Here is a 14,428-nt window from a genome sequence, read left to right on the forward strand (position 1 = left end):
TGTTAGACAACCTGGTGGAATTTGAATAGTACGGAGGAACCGCCTGACGCTGATTGGTCGAGAGCGACATGTTTCCAGCGCGCCATCCTGTCACTCAACAGATCCAAGGCAGCTGATTGGCTATTCCTGGCGAGGGCGGGACTTCTGTCTTGGGTATAAAAAGTATTCTGGTTTCAGGCCATCTGCGACTGATTGCTGCGTTCAGGGAGAGGCGGATCATTGTGTCCAATGCTTCTCCACAGAGCTCACTTGAACATTTCTCCACCAGCAGAACGACTCCCTTTGAGATAGCCGAGCTTCGGGTTAGTTCTCCCGGTGAGGAGCTGGAGGTGGACTGGGGGAACATCATAATGATCAGCACCATGGAATGCGCAGCGGACGCGCAAAGCCTCATCTCCATTTCCTTAATGAAGATCCACAACTCCAGGACGCAGAGAGGGGGCATCAAGCTGCACAAAAACCTGCTGGTCTCCTATGTTCTGCGGAACGCCAGGCAGGTATACATCAAGGAGAAATACGCGGAGATCTATCGCATGCAGCAGTACGAGGAGGTGATGACAGTCTGCAACGAGATCCAGGAGCTCAACCCTCTGGATCTGGACGCAGAGGACGCGGAGGATGAGGAGCAGGCAGCGGCGCACGCCCGGACATCAAGCGCTATTTTCGGCTGCTCTTCTCTCGATGACTGCAGCAAGGAACCGGATCCCTGCTACTACCGGAGCTGCTGCATGGAGCCTTCCCCCGTGCCACACTGTGACCAGTTCACCGCCAACAACAGCAGCAGCAGCTCGCACTGCAACAAAACCACAGTGCTGGACTTGGACACGCATGTGGTGACCACGGTGGAGAACGGATACCTCCATCAGGACTGCTGCTGCTGCGACGCGCTCCAATGCGGACAGGGCGCGCGGTCTCCGGCGAGGAAACGGAAGGTGGAGTTCAGCTGCTGTGTCTCTGATGTGGAGGACGTTTCAGATTTTACAGCGGCGAGGAAACGGGTGAAACGCGAGGACTGCTGCTACTCCAACATAGACTATACAGACACTTCCAACATCTCCAACCTGATCTCCATCTTCGGCTCGGGGTTCTCGGGGCTGCTCAGCAGACAGTCGGACTTGGAGCAGATCTGTAGCAAACAGGTCCTGGCCAGCCTGGGGGCGTGGACACGAGCTATTGTGGCGTTTTAAACCCAAAACCTGTATATTAGGAGAGACCGGGGTCAGGTGTAAATGTTTTCCACTAAAGTGTTTTACTACAACCAGTGCTGTGAGCTATTGTTAGGGACCATCATGAGGAGAAGGCTCCCAAACAAAGTAACGTTCCCATATGGTTCTCTATAGAGGATTGTAGATCATGTGAAAATGTAATGTGTGGAACTTTTCCGTAGTTACATTTTCAACAAATGTTGGTGTTTTTGTACATTACATTATGTAAACAGAAACCTTAGGGGAACGTTGCCAATCAACTCTTCTCAACCCCCTGTGTGTGCCAACAGTGAAAGGTGTGCTGCAGAATATGTATTGGTTGAAATCAGTGTTTTTACAGAATGTGTGCAATAATTGTGACATATAGAGTCCCAGGGAGGTAAGTTGTAATGCTGCAAAAAATGTCACTTTTCAGTTTAGCCATTTAACTGTGACTAGTTTGATAAGACAGGTTTATCCATCAACCTTAATCACAGAAAGTGTCAAACATCACAACTGGCTTAAGTGTTACTTCAGAAACATAGTTCAAACATTAGTGTTTAAATACTAACGTTGAATATTTAGTCTCTTCCAGCATGCATTACAACCAGCCTCTCTGTGACATGCTAAAACATGCTAACCTCCGTAGCTTTCACATACTTGTAACAAAGACAGTGATTCTAAATATACAGAAGATATACGTATCAGGAGTTATACCTCAAAGCACACCTTTGTCTTGAAAAATCAATAACATATATGTGAGCGGTTCACTGGTGTGTCCTGGTGACTTCAGTTTGGAGCGTTACAAGAGTGCCCGGTCTCCCCTTTAAGGTCTAAATCAACTTTATTTTTGCAGGAAAAAAGAAAAAGCTATTTAAAAAAATTGAGCATTTTAATGACAATAGATGTGGCCCCAGCAGAGACTTTGGGCCACATCATGTCCAGGCTCTCCTGTTGTCAGAAAGGGAGACACACATCTTCTGAAAACACTTTGTGACTGATCGAATGGATTGACTTCCTTTGCCTTAAATCAGATGCACACCACTGCTAGCTATTGTCATTAAATGAAAGAAGATTGGGTGAATGTCTCTCCTGAGGATCCTTTAGGGAAATGTTTGAGATGGACCTTGCACATTGTGAGCAGTTTGTTGTCATGTGAAACACTTTGTTCCCTCCGAAACACTTCAGATGTACATCATATCACTCCACACTAACATACTGTAACACTTTCTGGGCTATTGGTGATCACCTCCGCTCCCAAGCCTTCACAGCGATGCATAACTCCAACACGTCTTGGTTTTATGAGTTTTTACCTTTTTTGTGTTGTTGTAAAGAATGAGTCCTTTTGTTTTAAAAAGGCAAACTCCTGATTTAGCCATAACCTGAGGATCCACGCATTAGCTTTATGAGAGCACTATGTGTACCAAAATAAAGAGAGTATTCAGCCATTCTCTACATATTTTGTTGTTATTATTGTATTTTTGTGCTTACTAAATTGTATATCACCGGGTAAAACTGTTGCAGAAAGTATTTGTTAAAAATTTATAATCTTAATAAAAAATGAAAACCTTAATGGGTTGTGTTTTAATGCAATTATATAGCTTATTACTAAATATTGATATGTTCCTAAAGTCACAAAAAACGTTCCTTAGCTGGTGGTTATACTTTCTAGTTGGTATACTAATGTCATTAATAAAAGGGGATAGGTCCCTTTCGTTCTTATAGGCCATATAAGTCCACAACAAGTTAGTAAGTGGAGGTTAAGTTAATTAATGGACAACGTAAACTATTTAATTAAATCAAATATGTAAGGTTTGTCACACTAATATATATATTCAGAATGAGAATCAGAGTTATTCGTCCCACAGAGGGGACATTTACAATTGCTACAGAAGAGAGCCAAAGATAGTATCACCCAAGAAGCAAGCATAACAAAAATATTAAAATTACACAATTTACAAAATACACATCCAGTACAAATATCAGTTTAGCAAAATAGCAGCCAGGTGAAAGTATAAAAGGTGGTAGAATAAGTTATTTACGGTATGTATATTGCACAAAGGTAGTATTGCACAACAGGAGTGTTAAAGTCTTTGTTGTTATATCTATCCTAAACCTCTTAAAAACCAGTGTTTAGCTGCCCCTCTCCCATAATGCACCCTGTCACTGAACCACTAGTACACGGTGAGTCCTGTTATCTCTGCTCTGTGCCACTTGGTGGTGTTCTTTATAATCAATGAATGAAGATATCAGTGAGGCTGTGTATGCAGAGCACAGCCACCTCAGGCTGACCCTCCCACAAACTCCATTCACCAGCACACACACACACACACACACACACACACACACACACACACACACACACACACACACACACACACACACACACACACACACACACACACACACACACACACACACACACACACACACACACACACACACACACACACACACGCACACACACTCTCTCCCTCCTCCCTCCTCCTCTTCCTCCCTCCTCTCTTTCATCCCCCTCCTCTTCCTGGCTGGCTCATTTCTCTCAGAGAGTGAGGCATCACTCCCCGACACATCACAGACCATCACAGCCATCGCAGCTCTGCTCAGCTCCCATAATAACTTGCAGTCGGCAACGGAAGGAATGAGGCAGTGTGTGAATAATGCGTGGTGTAATCATGCACAATGGAGGATTCTATATGTGGTTATTTACCCAAAACATCTGAGATGAGATCAGAGTCAGTCCCACAGAGGGGACATTTTATCAGCAAAGCAGACATAGAGACGGGAGACATCGAACACTATTGGACAAAAGGCAATACAAATCTGCTTAAAATATTAACACACGACGTGTTGGCAAACATTTTAACTCAATATATTAGCATGACATATCAGAGGGGAAACAAGAAGCCCTCTCTCTGTTATAAAGACGGTCGGGACAATGCTTTTGTTCCACGGTGTAAACACAGCTCCTCCATCTGGATTAGGAAAGACTCACACCCATGAACACTGGCACGCACGCACACACACACACACGCACGCACGCACGCACGCACGCACGCACGCACGCACGCACGCACGCACGCACGCACGCACGCACGCACGCACGCACGCACACACACACACACACACACACACACACACACACTCTCTCTCATTGATTTCCTCTATGTATCATTAACATAAGCCATTGTGTTTTGTCCCTTCATATTTGAGCTTGGTTTGATTCTGTTGACAGTTATAATCAGAATACATTCATCAGTCCCAAATGTACATTGTTACGGCCTATGTAAAACGTATATACTGTATTAATAAAGAGGCATGCATTAAATATTAGGGAAAGAAATGTAACACATTTACAAGTGTACCAATCCAGTTGGACAACAATAAGTGTAGCATGTAGTAGTAATGTGATAGCAGTAGTGAAAACAGAAGTATATATTGCACAGTTATTACAGACGGTGTTACAGTAGTTGAATAGCCTATAGATAGCAGCCAGTAAAAATTATAATTATAAAGCAGTATACATATATATTTAAATATATATATTGCACATAAGTGATATTGCACAACAGAAGGGTCTTTGTTGTGATATGTGTTGTGGTCTACCAGAAAGGACCTATATAACAACAACAAGAACAACACAACTCAGATTTTGCACAACACAATGACAATATTTGTTACTGGAAATGTGTATTTCCAATAGTATATTTTTCTCATGTATATATATTTTAAACTTTTTACTGCTATTTTATTTATATTTCAGAGATATTTTGGACTGTTTATTTCTCTTATTCTCTTTGCCTTGTTTTTTATGCTGCTGCAACGCAAACATTTCCAAAATAGGGATCAATAAAGTACTTATCCATCTTATCTATCTATCTATCAATGAAAGCAATATATTTAAGGCTGGGCTTTGGATTAAAAACGCTAAAAGTCATTTTATTTCCAGGGTTTTTTGTATTTATTGATGTGGGAATGACTTGGGGAGGGAGGGGTGTAGTGTTGTTGTTTGAGGTTGCTTGGAGGAAGATTGGGGGAAGGGGGCAGGGGCTAGAGAGGGGGGGGGGGCTAGAGAGGGTGGGGGGCCTAGAGAGGGTGGGGGGCCTAGAGAGGGGGGGCCTAGAGAGGGTGGGGGGTCTAGAGAGGGGGGTTAGTGGGGGGAAGGGAGTCATGCTTTGTCAGGAGAGAGAGAGTTGATGTGTTGGGGGTTTTGCAGGGGGGGAGGCAAAAGTGACAGCAGCAGGGAGGGGCTGTGTGTGTGTGTGTGTGTGTGTGTGTGTGTGTGTGTGTGTGTGTGTGTGGTGTGTGTGTGTGTGTGTGTGTGTGTGCGTGCGTGCGCGTGTGTGTGTGTGTGTGTGTGTGTGTGTGTGTGTGTGTGTGTCTGTGTGTGCGTGCGTGCGTGCGTGTGTGTGCGTGTGGGACTGTTGGGAATAGGTGTTCTGGGAGGGGGAGGCAGCAGATCGTACAGGTCAGTCAGGTTATACAGGGGTCTGTGGGGGGAGGGGGGGTCGAGGGGTGGAGGGGGGGCCACAATAATCTGATCTAGACCAGGTCCACTTTTTAAAAAACGGTTCCTTTTTTTGTTTTTTTCAAAGATTCAAGATTCAAAGGTTTTATCATCATATGCTCAGCAGCTACAGTGTAGAAATTACAATGTAATTCTTCTGACCTGAGCTCCTCCAACAATGCAACATATATAATAAAATCCAAAATAAAAAGTAGTGCAAAAAGTCTATATCTGTTTTCCATGTAAACTAGGCCAGTGTTACCATACTTTGATATCAAAAAGACAAACAGACTTTCACACTTTCCCTTTTTCTGGGGTCTAACTCGGGGGTCAACGTGAAATTGATGGGTCGATAAAAGGATATCCCAACCAAAATGCTGCAATCAATTTCCATGAAAGGAATACACATTGTGAAAGGGTCACGTTATGAAACAAAAACACATAGGTAAGTAACCTGTCAATCAACATGTAGCCCCGCCTTAGAGAGCACTCGCTGCCTTATCCTCTATTTGACTTTAGATGGGATCATGATTTACCAAATGAACACCATGCTGTATTTGAGAGGACTTAAAACTAAGACCATAAACCGATTAGGAAAATATTAACCAAGGCTATAAATCAAGTGAGAGGAAGGGTCAGTTACAGACTTCCTACTGAAGGAATACAGGTTTCCCTGAGGTTTGATTCTATGTATCTATAAGGATCATCTCATGTAGACACGGGTTCCCATTCTCTACAGAGTATCAAGACACAACTTGACACAATGCATTGAAACAGACAAAGGCTTATATCACTTTTTGTACATGAGCATTGACACCTCTTCGTCCCACACTCATTGATACTATAAGTGAGCTTCGGGTCTTTTTCTTATAGACTTCCATACAATCTGTTCTTTTAGTCAGAAATAATTCAGGTGTAAGGCACTTCCACATCAGGCTTCATTATTCAGACCCAGAGGTTGCTTGGTTTACAGCAGCTAAGCGCTATCTAATGGGCATCAGAGGTACTGCCAAACGATTGGATGAAATTGCAAATGATTTTTCAGGTAAATATTAGTATATTTTTGTCTCTCTGACGTGTCTCCCTCTGTCTGAAACCAGAGCCCAGTCTGCTCTGATTGGTTAGCTGGCCGGCTCTGTTGTGATTCGTCAACAGCTTAGAGATGTCCCGCCCCTTCAAGACGACACCATTCCATGCAGTTTACGATGGGAGACAAACTGGTAGAAAAACATCACATTTCTGATTACTTGCATATTAAATTAACATATGACAACTGTCCAAGCCAACATTTGGATATTGAAATAAAAAGACCACGCCCCATTTAAATATTAATTAGCACATTAGAACTAGGTTATGCTCTTATTTACATATCGGGGACTTATGCTTTATCTTATTTGCATATCATAAAAACTAATTAGGTCACAGAGGCTCTTGCATAAAACCAAATACTCCTAAATATGAAGTATTTAATGGTGATTGTATTTAAAGTGGACCTATTATGCTATATTGAAAACATATATTGTAGGGCCATAACTATACAAAACATGTCTGTGAAGTTTTTTGCTTAAAATACCAAACAGATCCCCCATTGTAGCCATGCCTCATACTGCTCATACCCCTCTTTTGCAGCCCTGTTAGAGAAACGCGGATTTTGGGTCCTTAGCTTGAAAAAATAAAAAAGAGGAGGCGGAGCTAATGCCTGATCAGAATTCTACCGGAGATAAAGTTAAATTCTGTTGTGATAAAACGCCATCCTGTTCTAAACCACATCAAGGATTATTTCTGAAACAGTATGGAGCTCAAATGCATTTTCTCTTGCGGGTTTATCACAAGGTGAGTTCCTTTTTTTATTTCCTGCTTTTTAAACACATGTGCTCTACAGCAGTGGTTCTCAAATGGGGGTACGCGGACCCCTAGGGGTACGTTGGAGTACTGCAGGGGGTACGTGAGATTTATTTTATGTTAATGTATAAAAAAAACATAATTAATGCATTTAAACAAACTACTAATAGTAGATTAACTACTTTATTCAAAAGTTTACTGTAATTCTGGATAATAAAATGGGAAAAATAAACGGGGTGCTCTCTTTTCCTCTCTCTCGTCTCCTGACAGCCGGTCAGTCTCGTGCAGCTCGCTGAACCTGTAATAAGTGACCCAACAGTAAAGAATACACATATTTATAACTAGTTTAGCTAGTTCCAGAGTAGATAAACTAGCTAAGTGTGTTAGGTCTAACTCTTAGTGTATTTTGCTCCGCCAAACGGTCTGTCACAGCGGGCGGAGCTGTGATCATGCAGAGCTGCGAGTTCTCCGTCAGCAGCAGCTGATCTGATCTCTGATCTCTCTCGCGTCCGGTTATACTTCACTCGCGTTTATGTCCAAATCTATCAGATCTAGCTAGTTCTAGTTAATTATATGACTGCCTGCGTGTCAAAGGACCTAAACAATAAGCGTTGCTTGGCAACGGCTTGTGGCTGCAAAGTATAGTGCAGCATTATGCATTTGTTTATATGAGGGGTCAAAATCCCATGCTCATAAAATGCTCATATTTTTCTTTCTCTTCATTCCCCACGCCCCAAAATAAATAAATATACCAATTTTAGGAAAAGTTACGAAGTTTGAGCAGTGTGGGTTTTATATTAACAGAGTTACACATATTTCAAAACGCGAAGTGTAATAACTGCAGTTGCCTCCCTGTCAGAATGACAAAGATCCTCAGTGAAGCACAAGCCCATGTTTCTCACTATATTGTAAGTACAACTTATTAAAAAGATCAGTTCAATGCAACTAATGTCGTCTTAGTGTTATTGCATGATGTTAAAATTGGTTTGCCATGAATTTAGTGATGGATTGTAAACAACAAGTGTTTCTCAGTTACAATGTTGTTGTTTTAATAAATCAGACACTGATGGTGCAAGGCTGTACTGTACCTCTTTATATAGGCATTTTTTCCCTAACAAATAGTTTTTGCGCTGATCAGGGGGTACTTGGCTGAATTTATTTTTCAAAGGGGGTAGATTATTGAAAAAAGTTTGAGAACCACTGCTCTACAGTACAGGTTAGCTCTGAGTGTTAGCGAGGCTTGCTAATGTAAACAAAGACGAGATTACGTCCAAAACACGTCAGGCATTGTTTCTGATAGCAACTCTCTGTGGGTCCGCCATCCGAAATTACGTCATATCGGCAGCAAATCTGTATCCGCTCGTTGTACCCCCGTTTTTAAAAGATTTGGGTACGGAGGAAAAGAGAAAGGGTTTTATTTTCTGACGCTGCGTGAGTTCCCCGACACACCGGGGACTCATAAAAGACATCAAAAAGTACATTTTGCATGATAGGTCCCCTTTAACTTTTCGATATCAAGTCTGCATCAAAATGTCCCGATGAGTGTTAACTACTTTTACTGCTGAGGTCTGTTAGTTTACCTCTACTTTACACACAGTTTGGTAGGTTTATCCGGTGGTTTCTCTACAAAGGGTCACATCTGGGAGCCGTTACATTATTAATTATTTGACCTCCTGTCCTGTTAAGCCCCAAAGACCCCGTCGGCAGGTCCTTTTTTTTTCTCACAAATTCAATCAATTTATAAAAAATATATATATATATATTTTTATTTTATTTAATCTTTTTAAAAAAAATTGTTTTCTTTGGATGGAATGAATACATATAGTGATAATTCAATGTAATACACCATTTGTATAGTCTGGTACCTGAAAAAGGTCAAATGGCACTGATGGAACCAGATGTACCCAAATGTGCCCAAAGCTTATTCCGCCTGGACTTGTTTTTGCTAAACCTCTCTAAAAAGGTCAAATTTCACTTGTTTTGCCTCAATCTTGATACAGGGTACTTATTATATGTTATACTTTGGATTCCTAAAGCTTTTAGTCTACCATCCCATCATTCAAGGGTGGTTTTCACTATAAGTAATGTTTTTCCTTTAGGCGGAGGTAAGAATTTACCTTTTTTTTGCTATGTTCCATCTGAATTTACTCTGACTGAGAAACATCTATATTGATTCTGACACTTCTACATCCAACTCACAGATGTAACCTTGCTTTGATAAAATAAATTATTCATATAACCCTTTTAGAAGTTAAGTTGTAGTCATTTGTTTTGGGCATGTCATTTTCGAGCCTGAAACCTGAAAAACAGGCTCGGGGCTTAACAGGTTAAATATTAGATATGTTGTGAGAAAAAACTCACTCTGGTTAAGCTGCAACAACACACATTGGCACCAAAGTGCTTCAGTGTATAATAATGCATTGTATTTAATACGCTAAATTCTTAGGAGTCTACAGTGGTTAGATGTAGGGGAAATATAAAAGTACTTCGATTTAAATCTAATGCGTAGTGGAGCATAAGTATAATGTAGCATTGAATGGGAGTACTATAGAGTAGAAGTACCTCAAATGTTACTCAATCACTTCAGTTAGCGTGTTTTCCACTCCTGCTCTCTTTCTACCATCTTAACTCTGCAGCTGCCTCCAATTTTAAAACCTGTGTGCATAGACTTCTACATTTCCAACTCAGACATGTTCGAACGGGCCGACGCAGCTGTCCCATTCCTCACATTCCTCCAAGTGAGGCCAACAAATTCACTCTTTTCCTCCTCAGAGTTGTACCCCTATTCCAAAATACACACTCTCTGGTGAATCCAAATTGCCAAAATGCCAACTTTTCAGGTTAATTTGGAGAGAGAAAAAGGGGCCAGAGAGGTTTGGGAATTTCCTGAGAAAGCCGTGTTTGGATTTACGCACCGAACGGCTCGGATCATCGAACTTCAACCCCCAGGAATTCTGTTTTAAAAACTAAAGCAGATTCACAATTTTTTAGATTTTAAAGCACAATAATCATGGTCACTATCAGCAGACCTGTCCACGTTGACTCAATGATGGTGAATGATGCTTCTGAGTTCATTTACAACGTTAAACCGCTAATTTACTGAACTCTGATTGGTAGTTTGTAAAGAAAATCAAACTTAAAGAGGCCTTTTTCTGCACATTTTCAGGTGTATATCAGTATGTAGTGTCTCTACTTTAAAGAGTCCTCTCCTGCTGATGTTCTGGTGTATATCAGTATGTAGTGTCTCTACTTTAAAGAGTCCTCTCCTGCTGATGTTCAGGTGTATATCAGTATGTAGTGTCTCTACTTTAAAGAGTCCTCTCCTGGATATAAAGTGTCTCTACTTTAAAGAGTCCTCTCCTGCTGATGTTCAGGTGTATATCAGTATGTAGTGTCTCTACTTTAAAGAGTCCTCTCCTGGATATAAAGTGTCTCTACTTTAAAGAGTCCTCTCCTGCTGATGTTCAGGTGTATATCAGTATGTAGTGTCTCTACTTTAAAGAGTTCTCTCCTGCTGATGTTCAGGTGTATATCAGTATGTAGTGTCTCTACTTTAAAGAGTCCTCTCCTGCTGATGTTCAGGTGTATATCAGTTTGTAGTGTCTCTACTTTAAAGAGTCCTTTCCTGCTGATGTTCAGGTGTATATCAGTATGTAGTGTCTCTACTTTAAAGAGTCCTCTCCTGCTGATGTTCAGGTGTATATCAGTATGTAGTGTCTCTACTTTAAAGAGTCCTCTCCTGCTGATGTTCAGGTGTATATCAGTATGTAGTGTCTATACTTTAAAGAGTCCTCTCTTGCTGATGTTCAGGTGTATATCAGTATGTAGTGTCTCTACTTTAAAGAGTCCTCTCCTGCTGATGTTCTGGTGTATATCAGTATGTAGTGTCTCTACTTTAAAGAGTCCTCTCCTGCTGATGTTCAGGTGTATATCAGTATGTAGTGTCTCTACTTTAAAGAGTCCTCTCCTGCTGATGTTCAGGTGTATATCAGTATGTAGCATCTCTACTTTAAAGAGTCCTCTCCTGTTGATGTTCAGGTGTATATCAGTATGTAGTGTCTCTACTTTAAAGAGTCCTCTCCTGCTGATGTTCAGGTGTATATCAGTATGTAGTGTCTCTACTTTAAAGAGTCCTCTCCTGCTGATGTTCAGGTGTATATCAGTATGTAGTGTCTCTACTTTAAAGAGTCCTCACCTGCTGATGTTCAGGTGTATATCAGTATGTAGTGTCTCTACTTTAAAGAGTCCTCTCCTGCTAATGTTCAGGTGTATATCAGTATGTAGTGTCTCTACTTTAAAGAGTCCTCTCCTGCTGATGTTCAGGTGTATATCAGTATGTAGTGTCTATACTTTAAAGAGTCCTCTCTTGCTGATGTTCAGGTGTATATCAGTATGTAGTGTCTCTACTTTAAAGAGTCCTCTCCTGCTGATGTTCTGGTGTATATCAGTATGTAGTGTCTCTACTTTAAAGAGTCCTCTCCTGCTGATGTTCAGGTGTATATCAGTATGTAGTGTCTCTACTTTAAAGAGTCCTCTCCTGCTGATGTTCAGGTGTATATCAGTATGTAGCATCTCTACTTTAAAGAGTCCTCTCCTGTTGATGTTCAGGTGTATATCAGTATGTAGTGTCTCTACTTTAAAGAGTCCTCTCCTGCTGATGTTCAGGTGTATATCAGTATGTAGTGTCTCTACTTTAAAGAGTCCTCTCCTGCTGATGTTCAGGTGTATATCAGTATGTAGTGTCTCTACTTTAAAGAGTCCTCTCCTGCTGATGTTCAGGTGTATATCAGTATGTCGTGTCTCTACTTTAAAGAGTCCTCTCCTGCTGATGTTCTGGTGTATATCAGTATGTAGTGTCTCTACTTTAAAGAGTCCTCTCCTGCTGATGTTCAGGTGTATATCAGTTTGTAGTGTCTCTACTTTAAAGAGTCCTCTCCTGCTGATGTTCAGGTGTATATCAGTATGTAGTGTCTCTACTTTAAAGAGTCCTCTCCTGCTGATGTTCAGGTGTATATCAGTATGTAGTGTCTCTACTTTAAAGAGTCCTCTCCTGCTGATGTTCAGGTGTATATCAGTATGTAGTGTCTCTACTTTAAAGAGTCCTCTCCTGCTGATGTTCAGGTGTATATCAGTATGTAGTGTCTCTACTTTAAAGAGTCCTCTCCTGCTGATGTTCAGGTGTATATCAGTATGTAGTGTCTCTACTTTAAAGAGTCCTCTCCTGCTGATGTTCAGGTGTATATCAGTATGTAGTGTCTCTACTTTAAAGAGTCCTCTCCTGCTGATGTTCAGGTGTATATCAGTATGTAGTGTCTCTACTTTAAAGAGTCCTCTCCTGCTGATGTTCAGGTGTATATCAGTATGTAGTGTCTCTACTTTAAAGAGTCCTCTCCTGCTGATGTTCAGGTGTATATCAGTATGTAGTGTCTCTACTTTAAAGAGTCCTCTCCTGCTGGTGTTCAGGTGTATATCAGTATGTAGTGTCTCTACTTTAAAGAGTCCTCTCCTGCTGATGTTCAGGTGTATATCAGTATGTAGTGTCTCTACTTTAAAGAGTCCTCTCCTGCTGATGTTCAGGTGTATATCAGTATGTCGTGTCTCTACTTTAAAGAGTCCTCTCCTGCTGATGTTCTGGTGTATATCAGTATGTAGTGTCTCTACTTTAAAGAGTCCTCTCCTGCTGATGTTCAGGTGTATATCAGTATGTAGTGTCTCTACTTTAAAGAGTCCTCTCCTGCTGATGTTCAGGTGTATATCAGTATGTAGTGTCTCTACTTTAAAGAGTCCTCTCCTGCTGATGTTCAGGTGTATATCAGTATGTAGTGTCTCTACTTTAAAGAGTCCTCTCCTGCTGATGTTCAGGTGTATATCAGTATGTAGTGTCTCTACTTTAAAGAGTCCTCTCCTGCTGATGTTCAGGTGTATATCAGTATGTAGTGTCTCTACTTTAAAGAGTCCTCTCCTGCTGATGTTCAGGTGTATATCAGTATGTAGTGTCTCTACTTTAAAGAGTCCTCTCCTGCTGATGTTCAGGTGTATATCAGTATGTAGTGTCTCTACTGTGACATGTCTCCATGCTTTAATGTTCAAAAAGCTCTTTATGTTTCTCATACTGCCTGTGCTGCAGCACCTCTTTTCACCCTCTGTCTGAAACCAGAGCCCAGTGTGCTCTGATTGGTTAGCTGGCTGGCTCTGTTGTGATTGGTCCACCACTGAGAGATGTCCCACCCCTTAGCCTATCACGTACAATGTGTTGGAGCACTAGCCAATAGAAGTGAGAGTGTTACATTGTCACTGTGTTCAGGAAGTAAACAAGCAGTTCATTTAAGCCCACCATACTGAGAGTCTTTCCATTTCTCTCTGATGTCTCTCTTTACAGCCACGTATCAGTTCCATCTGCACTCTCTCACTCCAGTTAAATTACAATCACGCACAACAAATCCAACCTTAACATTAACCGAAGCTGAGATAGTCACATGCATCCATGTGAGCTGAGAGCATACAGATAGAGAGGAGAGCATTGAGATAGATAAAGAGGACATTGATGAACGTCCTCCAGCAGTCTGAGCCTATAGCAGCATAACTGTGAAGGAAAGCCTGAGCCAGCCCTAACTACAAAAGTTGGGATGGGGTGTTTGCCTCCCAAACACAAAATGGGATCTGATAGCCTCACAAAGTGCTTTTGGAGACACCTCTATAATAACCTTGCATTCTGGGAAGGCAACCCTTTAGGCGGGGGTTTACGGTACTATGAGCTTTTTAATAGAAGACAAAGCAGGTGAGGAGAAGGATGCTAAATGATGCTCTGGATGTAAGAGAGCCAGTGGTAATAAAGGAGAATATGATTTTGTTTCCAAGTTGTTGTTTATACACAAGCTGCAGCATTCTGGATCGA

At 41.4% G+C, this 14,428-nt stretch overlaps 1 protein-coding gene across 1 annotated transcript; it reads left to right on the forward strand.

The window, feature by feature from the left end:
* Positions 1 to 205: 205 nt before the first annotated feature.
* Positions 206 to 2,754, forward strand: ier5l (immediate early response 5-like). Its single transcript, XM_034125754.1, has one exon. The coding sequence runs from the start codon at positions 351 to 353 to the stop codon at positions 1,185 to 1,187; it is 837 nt and encodes a 278-aa protein (XP_033981645.1). The 5' UTR covers positions 206 to 350; the 3' UTR covers positions 1,188 to 2,754.
* Positions 2,755 to 14,428: the final 11,674 nt, after the last annotated feature.

The sequence above is a fragment of the Trematomus bernacchii genome, unplaced genomic scaffold (genome assembly GCF_902827165.1).
Source record: "Trematomus bernacchii unplaced genomic scaffold, fTreBer1.1, whole genome shotgun sequence".
Taxonomy (NCBI): domain Eukaryota; kingdom Metazoa; phylum Chordata; class Actinopteri; order Perciformes; family Nototheniidae; genus Trematomus; species Trematomus bernacchii.